The sequence below is a fragment of the Pagrus pagrus genome (assembly GCF_965226575.1).
Source record: "Pagrus pagrus genome assembly, chromosome: 2".
NCBI lineage: Eukaryota > Metazoa > Chordata > Actinopteri > Spariformes > Sparidae > Pagrus > Pagrus pagrus.
In genome coordinates this window covers 10,773,883-10,800,334 of record NC_140186.1, presented here as the reverse complement: position 1 = coordinate 10,800,334, position 26,452 = coordinate 10,773,883, and the positions used below count along the sequence as shown (strand labels likewise).

At 39.9% G+C, this 26,452-nt stretch overlaps 1 protein-coding gene across 2 annotated transcripts in view; it reads left to right on the top strand.

Moving 5' to 3' along the window:
• Positions 1 to 26,452, top strand: part of arhgap10 (Rho GTPase activating protein 10) — a 53,285-nt gene that overhangs the window by 14,420 nt on the left and 12,413 nt on the right. For both annotated transcript variants that reach the window (XM_084379134.1, XM_084379133.1), the window contains exons 4-20: positions 1,583 to 1,654; positions 1,885 to 1,986; positions 3,476 to 3,586; positions 3,826 to 3,930; positions 4,300 to 4,429; positions 5,557 to 5,663; positions 5,816 to 5,910; positions 6,622 to 6,703; positions 6,929 to 6,971; positions 7,085 to 7,153; positions 7,693 to 7,767; positions 11,757 to 11,841; positions 14,466 to 14,524; positions 16,518 to 16,623; positions 18,621 to 18,780; positions 21,134 to 21,275; positions 25,298 to 25,463. In XM_084379134.1, coding sequence (XP_084235260.1) covers positions 1,583 to 1,654; positions 1,885 to 1,986; positions 3,476 to 3,586; positions 3,826 to 3,930; positions 4,300 to 4,429; positions 5,557 to 5,663; positions 5,816 to 5,910; positions 6,622 to 6,703; positions 6,929 to 6,971; positions 7,085 to 7,153; positions 7,693 to 7,767; positions 11,757 to 11,841; positions 14,466 to 14,524; positions 16,518 to 16,623; positions 18,621 to 18,780; positions 21,134 to 21,275; positions 25,298 to 25,463 — 1,709 coding nt within the window. The remainder of the gene's footprint in view (positions 1 to 1,582; positions 1,655 to 1,884; positions 1,987 to 3,475; positions 3,587 to 3,825; positions 3,931 to 4,299; positions 4,430 to 5,556; positions 5,664 to 5,815; positions 5,911 to 6,621; positions 6,704 to 6,928; positions 6,972 to 7,084; positions 7,154 to 7,692; positions 7,768 to 11,756; positions 11,842 to 14,465; positions 14,525 to 16,517; positions 16,624 to 18,620; positions 18,781 to 21,133; positions 21,276 to 25,297; positions 25,464 to 26,452) is intronic.

The window sequence follows — 26,452 nt, the reverse complement described above, 5'->3', positions numbered from 1 at the left end:
TGACACATTTTAATGGTGTCAGTTGGTCATGAACTGCTTACCTTGAAGTGTGAAGTGTCACAGGATGTACTATATATACTGTCTTTTATTTGTGACTTCTGTAAAAAGCCCCTTATTTGAAGACTTGATTTAATTTAAGCTCTAGGCTTGATAGCCAGTGCATTGTTTCCCACACATATACTTTACCTGGGCAGGCCGCCAAGGTATATTAACAGCTGCTAAAGTATATTCGTTTTAGCATTTTTTATTTAAAATGTTTCCATCTGAGAGAATGATGCCATCGCACAATCGATTAACAAGAAAACGATCTCCCCTCACTCTACCCCCTTCTGTACCTGCATGTTATGCTGACGTTAGGACGGTCTACTGATGATCGCACATGCGCTGCAGAGAAAGGGAAAGAGAGACGTTGGCTGCTGTCAAATCGATACTTTTGGGTTATTTCGCAAAAGAACCTTCCCAAGCAAAGTGGCAGCCATGATAGGAGTGGGTAGAATTCTCTAAATGCTAGGAAAGTTGCTTCAATGCTTTCTTTCTTTTTTCCTTTAGCATAGGGTTCACTTCACAAAAAGAAAAGGACTCGGCTCAAGTATAAGTGCAGGCGGATTCTCTTAGCACCGTGGGTGTCATTTCCTAAGTCCTTATGAATTCTGTGAGAGCTTCACTTGACCTCATGATTCCATTGAGATCAAAGAAAATCCTTTTTGAATGATTTTAAAGACAGCCATCGTGTAAATGCACTGATTGTAGATGCAACCTCTCTCCTCATGTAGGCCTACTTATGCTGTTGTTTTGAAGCTTCTGTGTGCACCTGGTTGGTGCCGGTGACATTTGCTTAAGCGAAAAGCAAGGTTAGCAGATAGTAGTTTGTGAGTAAACACTAAAATAAGGTGGGAAAAATAAGAAATAACGGACTAGAAATAGGGTAATCTATTCTTTCAAATACTTTAACAGTGATAGTTTGGGGAGAATACTTTCAAAAAGAAATACATCAAAGAATTACGTCTAAAATATTCCTGCTCTTTGGACAGGGATGCACAATTTAGTGCCTGCCATGTTCTATAAACAGCTATTCTCTTGTAATGTCTGTCTGTAGTGTCTGAGGTTAGGGAGTGGGCCCATCATCAGTAGCTGACTGAGATGACTGTTTTAGCGCCAGGCTCAGACTGTAATGGTAAACACACTGCTCAGCACACAGCTCTGCTCAGCAGAGTGGGATGACATCACAGTGCAAAGTAAGGAAAAGTAGGACGGGCATGCAGGCACAGACATGTCCTGCAACAAGCAAAGCACAGGCACAGGAGGAATGAGGAAGGAAACACTGACTTTATTCATACATTATTGGAAGTCAAAGATACTTAGTAGAATAATAGTTATGTCATTTCAGTTATGTCATTTTTAAATTGAGGCCAGTAGGGTGTCAATCATAAGGCAGAACCCCTAGAGGCCAAGAAACTGTATATAGCTGCCACTCTTCACTGGAGTCAGCAAACAATTAAGAGTGGAAAATGTTGTGTCATATGAAATGTTAATGGGCTTTGTCATTGAGTTGAGCAATGATTAAGGCTTTGTCTCTGTCTAGATGAGAAACATCACTGAAACCTTAATGAAACCCCTGGAGAAGTTTAGGAAAGAGCATCTTGGTACAGTGAGGGTAATGTATGACTGTTTATTTCCTCTTCCCAGTATGTTTTCTAGTTCTCAGTTGATGTGTTTTTATGCTTGGTTACCCTGATGATTGTTAAAATTTCCATATTTCACAGTTGAATGCTAATAGCATGTGAATTGTTCTACACACATGGCTTTGATTCCTTTGTACCCAAGTATAATGTAGTATTTTTTTCTTCTTCTATGCCTCCACTCATTCTTCTGAACCTTCTCAAGGCGGAAAGAAAGAAGTATGAGAAAGAAACAGAGAAGTACTACAGCTCCCTGGAAAAGCTTCTGAATATGTCAGCAAAGAAGAAAGAGCCACAACTACAAGAGGTATTTATCCTTGCCTGAACTCTCCGACAGATATGTAACATGCAGAATGGCAATTCATAATGACAGCAAAACGGATGGAAAAGGGTATTTGTTTAGTTAGAGAATCCCTGTTTTTGCTTTTGGTCTTGGGTGCCTTGGGGAAGAGCCTTGCTGCAAAGCCTGTTTGACCGTGCGAGTTTCCACTGACGTGCCTTGCAGCAACAGTTTTCCTGGCTTGTTTGGAAAGGAAATGTGTACTCACTTGTGTTGTACGACCAAGGTCAAATCTGGTTGCTATACTGTAGTTTGGGGAGCAATCCATGCTACACTACCGCACCATTATCATTGTAATTCTTGGAGAATATGCAGCCTCTTACTAATCAATGTCTTCTTTTCTTTGCAATGCTATGTAGCCATGTAAGGCTTACCCATATGTTGTATACACGCCGACCAGAGAGGACACTTGAAACTGTTGACATTATGACTGCAGGCTGTTCTGTTCTCTGTGACACAAGGGCCTGTGGTACCAACACTGATTCCTATCAGACTTGAATAAATACACCATGTGATTAGTTCACAGCCACAGAAGTCATGAACTTTATCATCACTGCATCAGTTGTTCATGAACTCGTGAGCTAATTTTAAAGTGATTAAAAATACTCACTTAATACACTTAAAGATTCTTGCTAACATGTATTTAAAGCCAGATTTTCTTTACACGTCAAGTCATCTGTGGTGTATACTGTGTTGCATTGCAAATCTTGGTTGTGTACTGTTACATAATCGTATGTATATCTAAGAACCTTTTGTGAACATATACTGTGATTCTGGGATGCCACAGTGGTTAGTGCTCTTACCTCATAGTGAGAAGGAAATAAATCCCCCTGAACGTCTGGGGCTTTTCTGTGTGTAAATCTGCCTCCTGGCTGCTCTGGTTCCCTCCCACAGTCCAAAGACATGCAGATTACTGTAGATTAACTGGCAACGCTAAATCGCCTATAGGTGTAGGTTTGAGTGTGTTCTCTGTCTGTACATGTTAGCCCAGTGACAATGAAGAAAATATATGTTCAGTTTACCCCGTCTCTCAGCCAAAAATGAGCTGAGATAGGCTCTGGCCTGCCCGCAATCCTGTATAGGATGATCAGGTTCAGGTTATTATATTATATTTTGAAATTCTACCACCACTGCTGCTTCAGAAGATGGATCCCTTCTCTGTTGCACATGCTTAGGTTTTTTTGTAGCTTTTATTTATCAGAAGGGTTTTGTATGTTGTACAGATTATACAGCTCTATGAGACAAATCTTTGTTATTTTGGACATGTGAATTTACTTCATCATCTGTGTTTAATAGAGCACTAACCAGCATCAGTATCCCTTCTGTAAGAATATAATGCCATAACAAGAGAAACCTCAAATTGCCCTGTATCACAAAGACCATAATGTTTCTTCTTGGCTTCCACGCATCTGTCTGTCCCTATAATCATCGCGGTGTGTGTTCCCCACCTCCACAGGCAGACATCCAGGTGGAAACCATGAGGCAGCACTTTCAGGAGGAGTCATTGGACTATGTGTGCAAATTGCAGGAGATCCAAGAGAGAAAGAAGTTTGAGTGTGTGGAGCCGGTGAGTGTGCATGCCAACACTGCTGTGGCTTGTCTTTCTATTGATAAAATCAAAGGCAACTGTTGAAGTGTCACATGGGGTTAAGTTTCTTTCTTATTTGAAATGATGTCACAATCCCTCTATAGGCTGACGTCATAATTATTTCGGTCATTATATTTAGTTACGAATTTCTCTTTCACTTACTGACTCTTTTGATAAACATATCTTATCTGTTTCTTTCTGTGTTGTGATCTTTTTAGATGCTGGCCTTCTTTCAGACAGTCTTCACCTTTTATCACCAGGGCTTTGAGCTTGCCAAGGACTTTGACCATTATAAAAGAGCGCTGCAGATCAATATTCAGAATGTAAGAAATATTAATGTTTTATTGTTACGGTTTTAATTCAGATAAAGTTGATACTAGCAATTACAGTGAGTGCTTGTATACTTTTTGTGCTTCTTGTTTGACCTGAAAATAAGAAACACCCTAATAGATGTGAGTGAAATTACAGAAGTTTCCAAGTTTCCATTACATTCTTATTTTCGGTTTCATTCTTAGTTTTAAGTCACTACTTAGGCAGTCAACTGATGTAATTGGAGAAAAAAAAGGGATTTCCAAGGGAAGCCCTGAGTTTTGATTGGCAGTGGCCTCTCATTATGTGGCTCTTCCTACCTAACCACTGAGGATCAGGAGTTGACATCCTGGAGTATGTGTTTGCTTCCTCTCTACCCCCAGACGAGGAGTCGATTTGAGGGTGCGCGGTCAGAGGTGTACGAGCTGATGAAGAGGATCAGGGAGACACCTCAAGAATACAGACAGACCAGTCCTATCAGCTGTGAAGGCTACCTCTATGTACAGGAAAAACGTAAGACCTTTATATGGTTAAACTTGATTTAATATGGGGAGTCATGTTACATCCATTCATAAAACACTGCAGCAAGGAAATGTAGTAAAGTCAAGGATGCAAGACAGAATCTCTAAGTATATACTGTCCATTGCCATGGGCTTTTACAACTTTCCTTCAAAGTGTGCAAGTCGAGTAGTTTTACCAGAAGTACTTCAAACGCTTGGGTTAAAAAAATGAAGACCTTAATAGTGCTCTGATATACTTAGCCCGCATTGTTTGAGCTGCCACCCTCGCCCTTCCTCTCTGGTTTGGGATGGGTGACACACAGCCCACAGTTACGCAAGCTATCTTCAAGTATGCCAACCACAACCAGCTATCAGGAGAAAATAATGAATGAATGTATATGTTCACTGTTGAAATAATTAATATTGCATTGTGTCCATGTTGACACAACAAAATTATGGCCTTTGTTTTGCGTTGTGTAGCCTACAGCTCTTGCCCTTTCTTTTGATATATTAGCTAGCTAGAAAATTAAAGGTTATAATAATAATTTTTAAAAAACTACTTGTTTAAGGGTCCATATTAATCTGGCATAGTTTCATCCTGATGGAATAAAATAATTTTTTCCCCCTCCTATACCTGGGTGGTGCCTGGCCTTAAATTTCTACTGCCTATGAAGGGCTATTTAAGGTAAAACTTTCAAGTCCTTGAAATAGTATAGTACTGTGCTGGGTCAGACTGGTATATGTGAGGATTTATGTGAGTTATTGGCCCTTAATTTTGGGATTAATTTGTCCTTGAAAAGTGCTTGAAAAGTCCTTGAATTGTTTTATTACAAAAGCGTGTCAACCCTGCTTATACTAAAACATAACTTGTGAAATGTTTTCTGTACCTGCTGTAGGCTGTCAGTGGCATCATCTTGTTGTGGCAGGAAAATTTGGGCAGACTAGTAATTTCTCTTTCATCCCTGTTATGAACAAAACAAGGTGTTGTTCCAGTGATTTTTTTTAACCACCAGCATCAGTGATGCAGCATGTTGCACCTGCAAAATAAAGCTTGAATCAAAGGAAAGTGTTTTTTTTTTCTTTCAAATTTTGGCTCCACGCACTGACTCATTGCGGATGTTATGTACCTTGTTTCTTCAGGGCCTCCTCCCTTTGGCTCAAGTTGGGTCAAACGCTACTGTACATTTGTCAAAGAGCAGAAGATCCTACACATGGTGACCTTCGACCACAGATCTGGTGGGAAGATTGTGAGTAGTCATAAAACTCAGAGCAGTGGGTCATTAATGCCACACAACTTTTATGTTATCTTAATCACGCTCACTATGCAATGCTTTATTTTTGATTACATTTTTTTTCACGTCATTCTGTACAGTAAAATTTCTTTTTCTTTTTTTTCCAGGGTGAGACAGAGTCAGTCACGCTTAAATCCTGCCTCCGCAAAACGACAGACATGTTGGACAGGAGGTTCTGCTTAGACCTCGACATTACAGATCGGTACGTCATCACCTCACACCTAACACATTGTCATGGTATTATGCTTGTAGCGGCAGGTCTCATATTACATCATATAAACTGACACAATTTGATTAATTGAAATTATTCAAATGTGACTCTTGCTGGAACACAATGCAGAATATTCTTATGTCTGTCGCACCTACAGAGCATATTAATTATCTTCTGTGATATTCCACATTAACACTCAACAGATCTGGCTGATTACAGTTTTGCCCAATGTGTTCTGGATTGTAGAGGGCAGGTCATCAGGATTTGTCTTGGAGGGCTGCCGTCACACACTTAGCTGGGGGGATTTGTCACACCCGGCTGTGCCCTCCTGTAATAGATATCTCATTTTGTCACACAACTTAACTCTGCCCTGCCCCTTTTCTGTAGTATTAATAGAAGAGCAATACCCCAGATTTAGTGTGGAAACTCGAGTCCACACATCCATTCTGATTGGGATGAGTAACGTGATATCCATCTGGTCCCACATGATTGTACGTCTAATAAACCAGCTGGGATGACTAAGAGGGCTCATATTTGTAGTTACTGCAAATCCAAGGTGCCAGTGCCCTTGCCAGAGAGTTTTTTTTTTGTTTTTGCTTAGCACATTTGATGTTCCATATTGACACTAACTTCCCCTAACATCTCACTGAACTCTAGCTCTAAGTCTTTGCCTAAAGCTGCTGTGGTATTTCTCTTTCCCAGGCCGGGGACGGTGCTAACAGTACAGGCTCTGTCAGAGGATGACCACAAGTTCTGGATGCAGGCCATGGGTGGGAAGGAACCTGTGAGTCAGCTGCCTGCACTGTGTCATCAACTAACGCTCACCATCTACCACTGTATTCTGTTTAACAGCCATCTTATACAGAACATTTCCTTTAGTTTATAATACTTCCATACTCTTGCACTTCACTGTATATGAAAAGACTGAAGTTTACTTGATGAACCTTACAAGCCTTGAATATGTTTTTTTTGTTTGTTTTTTGTGATTTTTTAAATTTTTTTTAAACAGATTGGACACTATCTTGGGAGGACTTATTCTAAAGAAAGAGGAAGTAAGGATTCTAGCTGTATCAGACTTGTATCTGTAAAAGAGTGTCATTAAGTTTGACGAGTGTGCTGCTTCACCACATTTAAAGGTTTGTTTTTTTCCTTCTCCCACCTGCAGTTGATGCCCAGCTGGATGAAGTTGGTTTGAGTTTTGTAAAGAACTCCATCAGCGCCATAGAGACGAGAGGTGAGCTTGTTATGTGTAAATATTAAGGTGATTTATTTCAGGAAATTTACATAAGAATTGACAGGTAGTAACATGTAACATGGCTGCAGTGTGTTTATCTGTACACAAGGGGGCAGACTTGCTCCAATATTGAAACAAAAGGCTGACGGGCAGCTACTGCAGGCGGCTTGTACTGTAGATAATACTAATGCCTGCCATTGCGCAGCACTAAGGTTCTTATTAATTTGCTTACTGTATCTGACCTCTTTTTTAGTCCATTAATCAGGTCCAGTCCCTCTCAACACGACCAATATTGCTTTATGCAAATGGCTTTCTATCTTACTGAACTTTGTCAAAATTGTGATTATTAATGTATCTGCTATATAGTTTTAAGGGTTGTTTATTTATATATATATATATGTTCTGTCTGTATTCTTTATGTTTGCCTTTTCTTTAATTGTTTGCTCTGTGTGTTCTTTCCCCTCTCTAACACTTTACAACTGTATTAAAAAGCAGCTTTGCTGTACAAATAAAGTTTCATTTTTGTTATTACTCATCAGGTATTAATGACCAAGGCCTGTACAGAGTTGTTGGAGTAAGCTCCAAGGTCCAGAAGCTCCTCTCATTAATGATTGGTAAGTTAAACTCTATTCTTTTCTTCCCTTTCTGGTCTGGGAAAATGAACTCGCATAGAGAGTTGGAAATTTTTAATTTATATGCTACTGCACTATCTCTGTGATATTAGGTTGCCCCTAGTTAGTTGAATGTGCTGACGTAATGGATGTGTCTGTCGAGGCGATATTAAAAAGATAGTGAATGACAATCAGCCTATCAGAACCCTGTCTCTGCAAAGTGCAACAAGTTCCTGGGTGTATCTTTGCCTCACTTCCACTCAGTTATTTATCCCCCAGACAACCAGACAGCATCCCTCCCATCCATGTCCTTGCACCTTTTGGCTTTTGCTTCATTAACACACCACTAAGACAGCCCTCTCATGCGCTCGTGTCTGTCAGTCGTCTTTCTCGATTTTCTTTACGCCTCTCACTTGTCTTCACTCCCATCTCACTCTAACTCCTTTTCTGTAAAGCCTGTCCTCTGTCCTTTCCATTGCTCCCTGTCTGCTCTCTGGTTTCCTGCCGTCTCCAGCAGACACCAGCTCACTTTCAGCTCTGTGTTCAGAATGACAACAAACTCAGGCAGCCGCCAGCCTGTCTCAGCTTCCTCTCCAAAAACCTTCCAGCCTCCCAACCTGCCGACTCATGCTGTAGACTCCATTAACACTCTGCTGCGGCACTCTTAAAAAGTTTCTTTAAAGCGTGAATATGGTAAAGGAAGCATTTGTCTGTGGTCTTGACATTCCACATATTACTTGCACTTTAATGTTTGCAAATGTTGGCACACTGGGTGACCATATAGAATACGTGGGATATTTCTATTAAGCTATCCAGAATGTCAGTTAGATTTTATCCTTGAAATGACTAATATGCATGACAGTGGTAGTACTACTTCTACACAAATCAGCACATTCACAAACATTTCATGCATACAGTTCACAGTGAGTGGGTGAAGCGAGCTTTAAACCCTGAAGAAAGACTTCGGATCCTCCCACTCCTCCTCCTTTTCATCTCTCACCCACCGACATGGCCAGGGTCCAATCAGAGAGGACAGAGTGATAGAAAACGAGTCTCCCATCATATTACAGTACAAACAAAGAGAGTGGCACCGATTGAATGTCAGGCAACAATATTACAGGAAGAAGACTGTAAAAGTGAGCTCCAGTCTGTCTCTGACCTGTCCGTTGTACAGTATGAGGCAGTGCAGTATATGGTGTTGCTGAGTTAGGCTTCTTAGTTCTATAGATATAATTGCAGAGTGAGGCAAATTTGAGGAATGCTGTGAGATGTTCCCGAAGAACTGTTCAATACTTTCCTCATTTTCACAACGAAGACTGAAATGATCATTGATGCATTAAAGGTTGGACAATGTGCCCACACATGGTTGCCCATTTATTCCAGAGAGCAGACCAGATGCTGAAAAGCTTTATGCTGCCTCCCACTGCTGTTAAATAATAACAGTTCACAACAATATCTTGTAAAGACCCTTGATGCCTTTAAAAGGTTTGTTTGATTAAATTACAAGAAACCGGCTTCCCTCGCTCTGTGTCTAGTAGGCTTGACTCTTTGGCCCCACCAAATTAGCACTGATTCCTAAATGTAACATTTTATAGCAATTTACATATATTAACCACTTTTGTAATGGCCATATGTGAGCGGATTGTAGCGTGACGTGAAAAATGAGACTTTTCCCGTTTCTCAGTTACCTATGCAGGCCTGTAGATAATTTGTTTAAGTTGCTTAATGCTGCTGGACTGTGGATATCTTAGTGAAGGACTCGCATTGGATCTTTCACCACAGTCCAAAAGATGTGACTGTACTCACGTTTTCGAGTGCCTTTACTCAGTGCCTCTCTCCAGAGCATAGCTAATGTCTGTACAGAAATGGAGTCCGCTTACATAAACTAATGACCAGCCTCGAGCACAACAATGAAGTTCCACTGAGCCCATTTAAACCGGTTTTGTTCAGGATTATTTGAACGTAGGTGCTATCTAGCAAAACCAGCACAGGTTTCCACCAGTTGGGAGTTGAACCTTTGTAGTCAAGGGTGCACCATCAACAGAGGGCGCTGCACGATGCAAAACAACCTGTAGAATATGACACGCGGTTTGCATCTCAGGGCAAAGCAAACTGGGAACCAACTTTTGCCGTTCTGAACGAAACGCTCTGAACGGTTCAAATTAGGTGTTTGACCTGGAATTGAACCAGTTCCATGTTCCTTGGAAAGGAGTATCAGCGTTTAGGAGCAAAAAGGTTCAGGTTCTGCTCGACAGAACTAGTTTGTATAACTTCCAGATGACATTTATAGTGTCGCACTCAAATGTTCTCTTGAAAAGTGACAGAAATGGTTGTTTAAAGAAGGGAAAGAGCAACTGAGAAATAACTGAGCTTCTTTCTCAATTGCTCTTTTTACTTCTTTTAGTATACTTGATAAACCTCATGGCTCTTTTCTCACTTCCACACTGCCGGCCAGTCACAGCATGAAGTGTTTGCAAATGTCAGATTTTCATGTCACAAGCCAAACATGCTGGAAACCACTGCACTATGCTCTAACAGTTGGCACATTTGCTCACTCTTTCTTCCTTTAACCAGTTGGCATCCACCTTGTGTCTTCACTTTAGTTAAGTAGAAAGTCGGAAAAAAAGGACAAATAAGAAACAAAGAATGACAGTGTTTTCAATTGTTGTTTTAAAGTCCTCACAGAGCTTGCAACTTTTATATTCTTATTTGTGTGGTAGTTTGTATTAAAGAAACGGCACCAGAGGATCTAAGAGGCCGTGAATGATTACAAAACCACAAAGAGTTGGTAATGTAGGCCAGTCCCGAGCCATTAAGAGCCTTGTAAACAAGTAATAGGACTTTAAATTAAATCCTAAAAGATACTGGGAGTCAGTGCAGTCATTTGGATTTATTTTCACACTCATTGGACTAGTTTTCCGTTCCGCCTTTCCTTAGTTTTGAAATTGTGTGATGGTCCTGAATATGTTAGCTAGTTTAACAGAGCTTTCTTTTGGAATGGATTTGTAAGGCGGAATATTTTTTCTACATCTAAGGTTGTTATACGAGCTGCAGCTCCAACTTTAGCTACTATGTTAAAGTCACCACACAGTACAGTCATATCCTCAGGGGCCTAATTTAGATAACTAATGTAAAATAACAAGAATTAAACCTTTGAACTTGCAGCTGCTTTGTGGTTAGCAGTTTCACAATCAATACGGCCCCAACTGCTACTGCCAGAATTGTGTTTTTGCGTCCTTGACCTAACAAGTCCAAGCCTGTTTGTGCTCGACTACAGAGCCTGAGCAGACCCCATCAATCTCCGCTCATACATACTCACAGAGGCGCAGCTTTGACTACAAACTCTCCAAAAAAACATTTGCTCTCAGAAGTTGATGTTGGACAGGCCATTTTGTGGACAGAGCGGGCAGAGAAACACACAGACCTCCTCGCTGCAGTCACAGCGCTTCGGTGAAATCAAAAAAATAAATTTGCCAGTCACACAGACCACCTACCACCCACGAAGCTCAAGTCAGAGTGATGACCTCAGCCCTGTACAGTACATGTGTCTGCCTCACAACACTCCACTGACACATTGCTCTTCCACATCCTCTGTAATACATCAGAGGTTACTTAAGGTGTGACTAAAGCCCCCTGAATTTTCAGCACAACACAGCCCTGGAGTCCCTGTGGAGCCAATGAAGTAGTAAGGGATTAATTAAACTTGTAATGAGTATAGAACCAGCAGCCCTCTACAGAAGCGGTAACTTCCTTCCATATCCACTGGGGCTAGACTCGACCCCCAAGGCTAGTAGCACTGCTTTTATCCTCACATGGCTAATTACAAGTTACATATTTATATTGCATATTTGGACTTTCTAGGCTGCCCACAAATTCACTCAGAGTCTTTCGCTGCTGGATTGGAAAAAGAGTAGTTACTTGGTACTTTGTGTTGTTGCCTCATTCAGTGGATTTTCTAGTAAGAATGTGTGTTATGATTGTGATTCATGTAGATGAGAAGAGCAGCGAAGTGGATCTGTCTACCAGCGAGGACTGGGACGTTAAGACAGTAACAAGTGCACTGAAGCTTTATCTGAGGTAAGGATGAAAGACACACACTCACACACAGATGTAAACTGGAGTTGTTATGGATCACACTGCTTTTTCTTGATGAGAGTTGCCTTTTTATGCCTTCGTTGTTCGGGTTGGGCAGGTTAAGAAGGGTCCAGCTTCAGCGTTGTAGATTGTACAAACCACGCCCCCTACAAAACACTGTGTTACTTCGGGGCAGAGGAGGTAAAGCAGCTGCAGATTCCAGACCGTGGATGAAAAAGACAATAGACCATAGCAGGTCAAAAATAAATGGGAAATTGTATTAATAATAATAACAATTATTATTAACAATTATTATTTCATTAACAACTATGAGGCAAAGAAATACTGACAACCTTTCACTGCAAATAATGTGGTGTAATAGTTAAGAAAAATTTAATTTCCCTAAGGGGATTAATGAAGTATGTCATCTGCTTCCTCCTCCTCTTAATCAATGGATTAATGCAAACAAATTTGGCTTAGGGAAACAAAATATTTGAAAATAAATCACCTTGTACCACATTATTGATTAACATGAACATTTTGTTTATGGCATCTCCTGTGACCAAATATGCTATACTTAGAGGTTCAACTTCATTCATGTTCCTGTTGCGGCTGCAGCTGAATATCTCACTACTGAGATTGGTTAAGAATATCAGGCTGAGCCAATCAGAGCCAGAGTAGGGCAGGTCTTACAAGAAAAGCAGTGGGATCCTTAACACATCTGGAGCTGAAACAATTAGCTGATTCATTCATTAGTCATTAATTAATTGTCAATTAATTTGATAATCAACTAACTGTTTCAGTTATTTTTCAAGAAAAAAATGCCAAAGAGTTGCATTTTCTGCTTCTCAAATATGAGGATTTGATTCTTTACTTTGTCAGATATGGTTGTAAATTAAATAACGATTGATATTGTTTTTTCGGGCTGACATAACATTATTATTAATAATCAAAGAGAATGATAAATGATATTTGTAAGTAATCAATTTCTGACATTTTGTGTACAAAACAACACAATTAATTTGCAGATTAATTGATAATGAAAATAATTGTTAGTTGCAACCATAAAACCATCATTTTCTACTCAGTAAAAATGAATGATACTGTTAATTTGCTAGTCATTTCCAAATCCTAAACCTCTGTTGTGAGCAGTTCAACTCTTACTTACAAAACTATTTGGTTGAACTTGTACATGTTGAGAAATGTGACCCTGAACACTTTTAGGGATGCAACCTACATTTTGTAATTTCTTGTCCTTGTACTGATGAATTCAAACTGAATGTGATATGACTTGACTAGTCCAGAGACACTTGTGCTTGGTGCATGATGGATCATTTTGATTCATCTTATGAGCCACAAAAATGTATTATTCAGAGTTGCTATGTGTCTAAGCAAATCCACTTCTGACCTACGTCAACCCCAGTGGTTAATGGAAGATTTTTTTTTATGTTTTTCTCTCCTGACGAATACGTAAGAGCCTCTGTTCACTTGAATATGAAACGTTTCATCCATTGTCGACTGTCTTTTTTAAAATCGCTACAGAGTTAATTATGCAAAGTGCCTCGGTATAATTAACTCCTTGCGAGGTCACATTGCTTACTGTATGCCTGTTCTACATTCACCAAGTCCTTCCAGGTTGACAGATAGTGTGGGTGAAGTTCAAAGATTAAAAATGTGGTTTGGTTGCAAGAAGCAAGAAGACAGTTTTATTTAAATGCCAATTTGTTTTTGTAAACAAGTGCAGTTTGCAGCAAATTGAGTTGGCTTTGCTTATTTAAGTCAAAGCAAAGTTGTGTTCTCTGAGTTTGAAAGTTGCCAGTTGAAAATAAGAAGCCAATAAATATGCATTTAAGTCTTTCCAGATTGAATTTACCTTCTCTTTAACTTACTCTAAATCGTGTTCATGCATGTTCTGTAAAATGTTATCAGTTTGAAAATAACAGATTTAAATGTTGAATTGAAAAAGCAAACATTAGATAGGACTAATGTTACAGTAACTACTGTTTTCACAATCGTTACCAGGGAATCATAATAGTGATGTGTGACTGTAAACCATCTACAAGTGTTCTGGTCATGATATAAGTGCCCTTGCAAAGCGGCTACTATTGTGTTTAGACGGGCTGATTTTAGGCCAAGACCCTTTTAAGAATTAATTTGGTGTAATAAGCTGTGGGCTGTGGGACTGTGTAGTTTAAACCCTAAAGTGGTCAGACAGTACAAACCACAACATTTAGTGATCTTCAGACACCATTTAAGCTAATATGGCATATCCATATTGTTATGCTATAATAAACCATGTTGAGCATAGCTGTGTCTTGTCTTTTACTTTGTGTCTGCCCTGCTGGGATAAAGCAGGGTCAATCTCCTCAGTTTCCTCTGAGGCTAAGTACCTTTGGCCACTGGCCATCTGCAGTGTGAAAGTACCTTCAGATGAACTTGGTTATCTCAATGCGCGCGCCATCTAATTCCATCCCCTGGCCTGGCCACATTAATCATTGCTGTGTGCAGACCCTATAAAACAGTGTGCCGGCTATTTCTGTCTCCCCTCGCTCACTTCAACTCTCACTTCTCCTTCCACCCCACCCCCCACCACACCCTTCTTTCTTTCTCTCACCCTCTCTTTGAAGGAGCCTTCCTGAGCCGCTGATGACCTATGGACTTTACAAAGAGTTTATTAGCCCTGCGAGTAAGTCCGACCACCTCTTACACCTCTACTTCATTTGAATGCAGACCATAAACAAAAAACAGTGTGTACATGTTTAAGTTTTAAATGAACATTTAATCAGTTTAAGCACTGGAGTCCAATGGTTTGTTCTTCTTCAGTGAGTTATTGAAAACATGCAGTCAAGTGAAAAATAGTGAAATTACTTACAAACTTTTTGTGAACTTTTTACCAATTCTTTTAAGGCGGTAATAGTGGTCAACCCCCTTGAGTAACGGATTCATAGTCTAGCTATTGGACTGTGTCTTGAATGCTAAGTACAGTCCTCTTTTATAAAAACACTTAAAGGGGCAGTCCAACCCAAAATCAAAAATACATTTTCCCTCTTACCCTTAGTGCTATTTATCCATCTAGAATGTTTTGGTGAGAGTTACAGAGTCTTGGAGATATAGGCTGTAGAGATGTCTGCCTTCTCTCAAATATAATAAACAAGATCGCTTGTGCTTAAAGGACCCAAAAAATACATTTGAAATTTCAAGGAATCATAATCTGGTTACTCAAGATCATCCACAAACCTTGATGTGAGCAGTCAGTGTCATGTACAAGATTTTGTTTCTTCTGTATCACTGCACAGAAGGAAGCATGATCTACTCTTGGACGAAGGCTCATGATTGTTTCAGTGTGGGATGTAAACATTAATGGCGGACTTATCGACTGAGCTGGAACATTAGCTTAGTTAGCTAAGCGTAGATGCAGGCTTCCTTCTGAGCGTTGAGCAGGGGTCTATAAAAAGTGTAATGCTTATGTATTTTTACATGTTTTCAGAGATGTGTTACTGTGTCCCTCTGAACATGTGTAAATTCCATCATCTGAGGACACTTCTGTCCTGTTTTTTGATAAGAAATACAAAATGTATTTGTTGTTGATCCCCAGTGAATCCAGCTGACCCTGTCTGGTTCAGATGACTATTGCTTAGAGATATGAAACTTCAGACTGTATTACAACACTGTTTCTATTTCTAATTTCTCCCTTTTTTGAGTTCTCCTAAAATGTGTGGCTAAATAAGCCATCCGAGGTTAAAGCTAAAAGGTTTGAATGATAAATAAGCTGTAATTTCAATGCCCTAAATGGTCCAGGGAGTGACCTTGAACAGCAAGAAGACACTTTTTTTTCACCCACGTAACATCATTTATGTATGAAATGTTTTTAGAGCAAGCCAAACTTGAATCTTATTACAACAAGTGCTATAATTGGATCAGGTTGACATTTTTATCAGGCGCTCGCAATGCCCTCATAACGAGGGGGAAAAAATGGATTAGCAATGAATATTTTTTTGACGGATGACAGCATCCATAAGAAGCTTTTTCCATGTTTAAATCCTTGTCGTTCCCATAGTAATGATATTTTGTGTGTCTGTGTATGTGTGTGTGTGTGTTTTTGTGTGTGGGCGGTCAGATGCCCATGTGTGAGGAAATGTTTAAGAGATGATCTGGGGGGTTTTAACACAACCCTTTTATACGGTAGCGACAGTAACGTAAAGCTATCTCCCTCGCCAGCATAGTGGGCCCTGCTGCCAAATTCTGGGAGGATTCAGACCGTATATCGCTATCACACCTCTTCTTCACTTACTTGAAATGAAATGCATCATCCTCTACTCTAACCCTTATACTTGAGGGTGATAGCCTCTGATCATTGTGTCCTTAAAGGTCCACTAACTTCTGCTGGATTTTAGATTACCCTGAGTCTATCTAAATTGTTTTTAGGACTTTTGAAGTAATAGAGGGTTTCAGTTCCTCCACTATATGACTCTGTATCCACTATATGTTTATGTGCCTTAAACTCCAGATTCTGCACTGCACAAATCATCAGTGTATGTAGTGTATCATCATGTCTTTAAATTTGCTAATGTTGTACAGTATTCGATCGCAGCTGCGTTGGCTCTTTGCCACCTGAAGAGCACAGAGAAAATCCTTGTAGTTTAATGCGAGTGCATGGCTGCTTCTGCGTTTTGAAACAGAGGGCGGTAGTCCAGAGACTCGCATCCAAGCCGTCCACTGCCTGGTCCACAAACTACCGGAGAGGAATCGACAAGTCCTCGGGCTGCTTATGAAGCATCTGGCCAAGTGAGTGCTCATAGTTCCTTGGTCATAGTTCACCCAATCTCCACCCCCTCTCTCTCAGTTCTCTCTTTCTGCTCCTCCTGTCTGTCTCCTCATTCTCACTCCACATGCTTTTTCTCTCTATCTCCCTCACTCCCACTCTCTTCACTCCCCCTTCCCTGCTGTCACTCCATCTCCTCTCTGTCTGCTCAGTGGCTGCAGGGTAAGAAAATTGATGCTGCTAGCATAACATTTTTTACGCCTTTTCTTAGGTCATATTGGTGTACATTGAAAGTTGCTGCAGGAGGATTGTGTAGCCTGCCGTACCTGTTCAGCATGCCATCGTGCAGCCCACCAGTGAAGTGAAATGAAATGGACCTCTCAAATTAAGCCCTCTCTTGAGATTACTCTATACACCCCTGGATGGACAACTATTGTGCATCACTCCATTTGTGCGATTAGATAGGAAGAAAGATTTAAGAAATAATGTTCACTAACATTACAAGGTTTTACCTCAGCAAGCTTTTTATAAACTAAATATGAGCAAATTGAAGATAAGTAAATAATCCCTCTTCCCTGAGGCAGTGAAAGTCTGGTGGATCTTATTTCATAGAAACCCGCTGCAGAATCAGGCTCTGGTAAAAAGGCAGCGCTATTGAAATTGAATTTGGATTATCCAGCGTGAAATTCTCCAGACTGGAGAGACTCGAATATTTTTCTGAAGTTGGCGTCTGTGCATGTCCTGCAGGGGAAGGAAGCAAAGCCAGAATTTCACACTGCTATCTGAAATGGTTTCAGAGATGTTATAAATGTGAGTTGTCACCAATGTTTTTGTCTTCAAAGGCATCCTTTGAAGCTATTTAAACTGTCTCTCTGCAGATGCACTGCATATCATCATATTTTGAGTGTGAAATCTCTTCACCTGCCCGTATAACTTTTTCTTCAAGTAAAAGGGTTTTTTACTCCACTTTATTTGAACTCGTAAGATAAAGTTTTGAAAGGTTTCCCGATCTCAAAACTGATCTAGAAGACATTTGATAAAATGTATCAATCCTCCATGTCAGATGTCATTACCATCTTGTTAAAATGATCAGAATAGACACTGCCAGATGTATTCATAGTTGTTGTTGTTGGAATTGATAAAAGCCTTATCGGTTGCATATGAGTAACCTTAAAAAGTCTTGATGCATAAATGCTCTCATTTCAATGTAATGTTATATTCAGTGTCGGGAACTTTATCAGTCAAACATGTGCATGAGCAATGGCCAGGCTTTAGTCTACTGTTACTGATGACCCCCCATTTTATCAGTCATTTTATCTCACAATGCAGCGGCTGCTTCATATGTATTCACAGTTTTCGCCGCCTTTGTGATGTGTAAACAAAAAAAAAACAGTTTAATCAGGAAAGCATTCTGCTCTAAATATGAAAAAGTGAGAAGTAATACACAGGGAGAAAGAGGTCAAGAGAAGGTTCAAAGTTATCTATCAATATGGCAACAACTTGCTGCAATACTTGAGCCATTTTAAACTGTGAAATCATGCATTATAATAAGAAACCACAAATTCCTGTAGTGTTTTTTGGCAGGGGTTTTTATGAACTGAAACATTTTAAAACAGACAAACTTAAGGGAGAAAGACCCTAACCCCTAACCCCAAATACCTTATATTTGAGTGCTGCTATTATTTACTACTAATTAATTGATCATGTTATTTACTTATCTTACTTTCTCAACAGATTGCATGAGAAACCCTGTAATGTGTAATCAAGAGTGTTTTTTTTTTTGGCAGTAGTTTTCTTTATTTTTCTTTTCATTTTTTCAGAGCATAGCAACACTTTTGAGTTAAAGTACAGCTGTCCCTTGTTAAATTATAACTAAAACATCAAGAATGAGTTAGAATCGGATGATTTTCTTTCCCCCTATTGTACAGTCTTATTCTGCCCTAAATAACATTTCATATCGGTGGCGTTGAGGTAGTAGTTGGAGGAAAACACGTATAATGTGGTTGTTTATCTTCCTCAGTGTGGCAGCTCACAGTAAACAGAATCTGATGACAGTGGCCAACCTGGGCGTGGTGTTTGGCCCCACATTAATGAGGCCGCAGGAGGAGACAGTCGCTGCCATCATGGATCTGAAGTTCCAGAACATTGTGGTGGAGATCCTCATCGAACACCATGAAAAGGTAACGCTCAACACTCCCTGAAAACTGGAGGTGTCTAATCATAGCACTGTATCCTCCAGTGCAAGTAATTACTACCACTTCTATAGGAAAATATTGTGTTATTTTTCCAATTTCTGCCCAAATGTCTGTTTTCGATTGGTCAAATCTCCACTGCACTGACTGTACTAACCTGATTCATTCTGTTAGTGGGACATATTGTGTATAATTGTGTTTCCACTTGCCATCCAGAACTATATTTACTAAAAGCAAGGCACCCTCGGCAACACAAGCCAAAAGAAATCCGATTCAGGTGACATGACTCAGTAAGCTGCATGCAGCACCTTTGTGTTTACTTACGACGGTGGCGTGTAATTACCTGATACTGAGGGATAATAAATGTGCAAGCGAAGCAGAAGATCGAATGTTTGTAAGTTCTGATGTTTCGGTACTGAGCACTTTCTTGCTATTGTTTTGAAGTTTTGTATTTTGCTGTCAAGATTTGATTTGGCAGTTTCTGTTGGCACATGCTGTGCTGCACCTGACACCAGATTTTCATTTCAGGGGAGTCTCAATTAGGGTGGGTGTGATGCTCCTCTCTTCTGTAGGTCCTGTCTGTTAAGGCTGTTTAGACTTGTGTATATTCACAGATAAATATTGCCCAATCCGCCGCTTTCTTTGTGCAAATGTTTTCACAAAGAAAATGTATCATGCTAAATAATGGGTACTTTGTCGTTTGTTTGGATGGATTGGATTGGATTTATTGCATTGCTTCCTCTTGAAAATAATGAGCAGGAATAGGGTTCAGAAAATGAATCGTATAACAACTTTAACCGTCGGGACAGCATAACCTTCATCCAGTTATTAATGTGCAGAGCTGTTAGACAGCAGTTGTCCAGAAATGTGCAATCTGGCCAATAGGGGGAGCCCCAAGTGCTCATACCAGGATGAAACACATGGTATTCTCTTCATTTTCAATTGCTTGGTTATTCTGTAGATTATCATATACATTTTATTATACTTGGAAGATCCTTTGCCTGCCTAAATACATTTATTTTGAGTTGTTTCATAACCTGCAGTTCATGAGATCATGTAATCTCCCCAGAATGTCATTAATCAGTGTCAATCCTCCAAGGGGGATAATTGTCCGTGTCAAAAGAGAAAAAGGTTTGAGATTAGTTTTCTAATCTGTGTGGAGCAGCGCTGCCTTCTGCGCAGAATCAGATGAAACCATGAGCTTTTAGTGATTTTATTTTTTCCTCCAGCTTCATTAAATGGAAGATGATGTGTGTTGTGACGAATGTCTCCACCCAAGCTCACAAAAGTAAAATGGGGTGTGAGAGAATACAGAGGCCTGGTTTAAACAAAAAAACAACAACGGGGTATACAAATGTGCTAAAACAACAGCAGCAGCATAGTGTATATACTGCCAGTCTCTGAGACTACCCAGAGGTATCCAACACCGTCCAGGTGATAAAGGATGTAGTGTTAGAATGCAGCAAGAGCATTTTGGAAAGTACAGCGTGTTAGAGCAGGGGAAAAGTTGAGCAGACAGACAGACAGGCATTAACTTCCCCTCACAGCTTAGTCCCACTCTAGACTGTTGATACCCCCAGATACCAACAGTAGACTCTGTTTTACATTCACCTCCATCTGCAGAGAGAGGCGAGAGGGAGGCAGCAGAAACTCTCAGCCATATCAGATTTCTCACTTTTTCTATCTGCCTTTCTCCTACAAACTTTCTCTCTCATGCCCCCTCCTCCATGTCTGCCTCTCCTGTTCACACTCTGTCTCACTTTTTCTGCCACTTCTTCTCTCTCTCCTCCGTTCCCTACCTCCCTCCTCTCCTCGTCTGTGATCCTTTTCGGAGGCTCTGCTGAGACTTCCTCTCCTCTGCAGCCCTATTCTCTTTTAACTCCACATCTGAAGTTTATATGTAAACACGGCCCGGTGTAAACAGGCTGTGCCAGTTGGCCAGCCCTCCTCGAGTCCAAAACCCTGTTTATTTTACTCTCCACTCTTTTAGAGAGTGGGTCAATTTCTCTGAGGAGAAGTGTCACCTTTACTTAGACCAAGATTTCTGGACGGAATGTGATTGCGTTACATGTGGAGCCGCTCTTGTTTATTTTGGCACAAGCAAAATCTTTTCACATGCAGTTTTTAGGGTCCAATCAATGAGCTGCTCAGCATTCCCTAGGAGCACATGCTGTGGCTGCAAATGGCCTTTTCCATTCATCTTCCACTATATAAAGCCTTTCAAAACCGTTCACTAAGTGAGGTCAGTTGAGGACATGCTGCTGCTCCTGCTCAACACTCTCTGAGTATCTGCACTGTGACTTTTTGTCTTGGTCGAGACTTATTCGCATTGTGTATTCAGATCTTTGCAGATGCTCCCGAGTCATGCCCTCTTTCACCTGCTGCCCCAGTATTCTCCGCTCCCACAAGGCAGTCCAAGAAGCTGAGTCGACAGAATCGGCCCCTGGCTGTCTACAATCCGCAAGCCCTAGACATTCAGAATGGTAAGAGACGAACGCATGTGTACCTGTATAGTTTCACATCTCTGAATATATTAAACTGAGTATGCATTATAAGCTTATTAAGAATTATTATACAAGTGAGATTGGTTTTCCCTTTTCAGTTCCAGAAAGTGTGCAACTCACATATATTGTCATTCATTACAGACCCAAAAGGTACCGGGGATAAATTTGTTTGAAAATTTGTGTGTGCCAATTAGTAATTCATACTCTTTAAATGAATAAACTGTTTGCACAAAGTAATAATGTCTGCTCATGAATATAAGTTTGCACAAGTGAAGAGAAATAAATCTGTTATCCAGAAAAATATGTTTGATATCAAAAATACATAATGTTATGACAATGTATATCAGCCTGTTAATCAGTATTAATTGCCATTTTTTGTCTCATTATTTCATGCTGACATTGTTTTCCTGTTAGCAGATTCTTGTTGGTATTTTGTCTGGTTTCGTGTAATCTGTTACCAGTGACATCCCACATATGTCAATACTGAAGCTGCAGTAGCGATTGCTAAGAGCAGTTAGCATTACTTTTTTCACAAAGATCAGAAATGTGTGTATTTCAGGGTTGTTGTTTTTTTCTAAGTTGTTTTACCAGAACTTGTATGTCATCCCAGCTTTTTTCATGAATTCAGATTTATGAATAGCTTACTACCTTACTTGTCTTGAACCAAGCTACAAAACCATTCACTTATCTCAGCCCAACATCAAAACAATACTGTGTTAAACTTTAATGTGTTTAACCAAGTTAGCAAATGCATATTGTCCATGACCCAACAACATTTAGTGTTTATTTTGCATCGTGTGTACTGCTAGTTGGGGGTGCTCCAGAGTCTGAGTCACAACTATTTTACCTCAAAGCACCCCTACATTAGCTTGGAAAATAGCAATATGGAGCAATGAATTTGCTAAATCTACTGTTTATCAGACCACACAAATAAGACAAGAATTAGGTTGGGAAAACGACAGACATCAGAGCAGATTGTTTCTGGGTGCTGGGCCTTTTCTGATCACTGCACAGAAACACAACTTTCCTCAATGATTTTTGTGTTGCAGCCGGGGGAGTCCACTAACTGCATGGCTAACTGAGCAAACAAGCTAATGGCAGATACAGTTAGCAGCAGTGAGCCCTTACTTTAGCAACAAATAAAGCTATCGGTCCATCAGGAAACTAAATCAAAGAGAGATGAAGCAGAGCAGCTGGAGGACATCAGCGAAAAATACAGCAAATATTTTCTAGATCAAATGTGATCCAGATCAGACTCCTGGTCGGAGCTTCTGTGATTTATTCTTGGGCTGTCATATTAGACTGCATTACTGTAGTTTTAGGTAGATAAATGGAATAAACTGGTGACTGGGTGTATTTACCTCTGATTCCTGCTTGGCTCTGAATTCATTCACTCACTCGGTCACAATTAGGTTGTCTGTTCCCTCGTAATCACTAAGAACCGTAGCAGTGATGACACACTGAACTCTTGTCTCCTCTCTGTAATACTGTGTGGAGAGATTTGCCTCTCTGACTTTGTGTGCCCTTGTTTACTTTAAAATGCTTGCAATCCACTTCAGCTTCCTCTGATACTTGATGAATTGGGAGACAATGATAGGGGCCGTCTCCTGTATATCAGGCGAACTGGTCACCTGACCTGGTGACCCATACAATCTAACTCCAAAAATGTCTGATCCAGGGCCAGCCAAATCCCTTCCACTCCACAATACAAAAGGAATCTAAATCTGCTTACCAGATTGCCTCTCTTTACCTCCCTCGCGCCAGCTTTTAGTATGGGTATTTTAATATCAGGGATGAGAGGCTTAATCCTTTTTTAACCTTTGTGTCTTTTATATGAGTCCCACATAATGGTTTTAAACTAAGTTGTCTCCTCATTCAGTGAGTAAAGGCAAATTTAAGGATGATGAAGGGGGAAAGTGAGGAGAGTGGTTATGTCTGCGTGTGACGCTGCATGTGTCTAATGTCCCTGTGGACGTGACAGCATAACATGTCGAGGGAAGTGCACTAATCAGACTATTTGTTTCGGGAAGCCTTAGAACAGTGCAGACAAGTCATATATTTCACTAAATCCTGCAAAATGTTTTTTTGGAGCAGAAACGAGTTGTTAGCACCACAGTGACACATTACCTTTGACTTAAAGAGCAGAAAACTGCTCAGTTACTCATTCAGCAGTCAGATGGCAACATTTTCATTATTGCAGCATATTTCTGGTCCCTTTGCAAATGGAAGTCTTTTTTTTACTAACTTTTAGCTCTGGTTTTGGTCTCCACCTTCTCCTGAGGGAAATGTCTGGTTCTTAGTTGTTAAATGCTCCAATGTGTTCACCAGATAGTCGCTAACTATGTCTGGCTGTTGTTTGGTGCTGAATAGGTACTGTGCTGTTGACTTTAAGAACATGTTTGCGATGCTGTGAGAGTGGGGAGTGTAAACCAAAATGTTCAAGGCCAGACAGCTAATTGCCGTGGCCGGGGGCATTATTTTTTTGGGTTGTCCGTCCGTTTGTGATATCTCAAGAACGCCTTGAGAGTTTGCCACAAATGTCTATTTGGAATCAAGGATGCACTGATTAGATTTGAGAGGTCAAAGGTTAAAGATCAAGGTCACTATGACCTCACAAACACATTTTTGGCCATTAGTTAACAATTCATACAGATGTTTAATAGGATAAAATGATGAAGTGAATACATTTTTCTATTCAAAAGCTCCAAGGTCAACTTCACTGTGACCCGATAATACTCAACAAAAAATGTTTTGGCTGTTATTCAACACCGTGGCTTGGGAACAACAACTTGACTGGTGCCCGGAGGCATACAACTGTGATGTGATAATTCTATTTATTTTAGACGTTGTTATGAAAGAAAATATGTTTATAGTCGCTTTAAAATTTGAATTTTTTTTTTTTTCCCGAACCAGAAGCAGCAGTATTTGTAAAATTGAATAGTGAATGATAGGGATGCTTCACATTTTAACAAACAAAAATACTGTAAGCATCATAATGGGAACAGATGGTGACTTTTCCAGCAAGAGTTACAAAGTTCAGAACATAAAGACATATAACCAGGAAATTCAGAGGGGCAAAGTGAAATACAAACATTGTGGCTGGAGATGTCGCCGCATGTTACATCTGTAAATGTTTTTTGTAACATAATTATTAACGGCCCTACACACCCATTGCCTGATTGGGTCACCTTCTCAATACTGCATGGGTGTGTACTGACAATACCTAAATGACATCTCTCTGGCCCTTCTGTTGTGCCTGTAAGGCTACAATTATTAACACTGTTATTAGTTAAGGAAGTTTGTTGATCTCAGGTAATTCCCTGGAAAGCTCCGCCCCTCTTCAGCCTGATCTGAGGTCTAATTCATCATAACTGAAAACACCTGTGTGGATGTGCCGGGCTTTTAAATTGATATGTTTCATGTACACTGTGCAGTACATAAGACCAGTAAGTGCTATGGTTGCATGGCTCATGTAGAATGTGTAATAATTGTTATATATCTGATAATAATTAGGCCATGTGCACCAGCTCTAATTCAGTTCAATCTTAATCAAATATGTGCTTTTGGTGTAAGCGTTTTGATCTGTGTTTGCTGGGAAAAGGAGAGAAAAATCTCCAAACAAACTGATTTTTTAACATTAACAGTTGCTTCTGTGCTTCTCCCATCTCCCAAAAGCAGGATCTTTACTTGACAGTAAAATTGAAATAAAAGAGCTTGGATCTCCCTTGTGTTTTTTAGGTTCCTGTCTATGACTGCAGAAATGTATTATTATGAACAATATAAACTTGGTTGTAAGTCTCGCCTGTTTTGACAGCAGTTTGATTTGCAAAGTCCCCTGGTGGTGCAGCATTGCCTTATGTATCGATAAATTATTCAGCTGTTTTATCAGGCAAGCTATCGTCAGTAAGCAGGAATAGGCTGAATCTTTTTACAGTGGCATAAAATTAATAAAACAAGATGTAATTAAGTCTAACAATGTTTTTTTTCTTTTCTCATCTAAGCGTCAGCAGTGGGAGATAGCTCCAGCTTAACTACAGATGAGACATCAATGGGCAGCAATGAGTCTGTGTCTTCCCAGTCATCGTCAGCCTCGGCCTCAGAGACGCCCACAGAGAGGAGTGACCATGCCCCACTCAGCACCAGCCTCAGTTCAGGCAGCAACTCTAAGTGAGTGGTTCACTATGATTAAGTCCCGAATCAATATGTGACTGCACACCACTGAAAGTGCAGTTATTGGTTGTGAAGCAGGTAGAGACAAGTCATACATTTAAAAGTGGACTGTGTGCAAGTGGAATTGAAGGTATTCAGATGTTTTAATAATAATGATTTGATATATTGAGTATTTTGATCACCATCGCTTTTTGTTTCTCTGGTGAATCAAATCAATTATACAATATTCAAAGGTAAACTGTATGAACAGTCACTACTGTTACAGTAGATTTGAGCATGCTGTAATTAAATGGGCTCTGCATCCAAAACACAGTCGTTAGCCTGATAATCAAACTGAGTCGCTATTTCGTTTTACTTCATTCATTCACTAGATGAATCACTGAACATATCGGCAATGTGGGCGGCATTTCATAGGTTTGTAACCAAGCTACACAGCTGTGACTTCAAGCAAGATCACTGTCACTACACAGGCAAACTACAAGTATGATGGGAAAACCATTTCTTATTGTAGGGATCATTACTTTTTATGAGCTTGCATTCTGTGGTTATCATTATTGGGATGATATAAGTAACAGTATCAATGTAGAAAGCATTATTCACATTCTTAGTCATGTTGTAAGGGTAAGGGAGGGTTAGGAAATTTAACCTTTTCAAGTCAAAATCAATGCTTGATTCAAATGCCTACTTTTAGCTGTGCAGTATTTAATGTGTATGCAATGTAATTGTTTATTTTGTTTATATTTTGTCATTGTTTTGTCAGAAAATGTTACTATTTCAATCAGAGCTAGATGGATCCTAATTCACACTAACTACCCCAATCTCCAGTAACTTTGATGAAACTGCCAGTCAAGTTTGATATTGTAGGAGAATAAAATGATGATTAAATCTTTCCTGTGTCAACACGCAGCACACTTTAATAAGGGCCTCAAAATAGTGTCTCTTAAATCTTGTTCCCTGAGAGATTATTAAATCAGATATTTATCTAG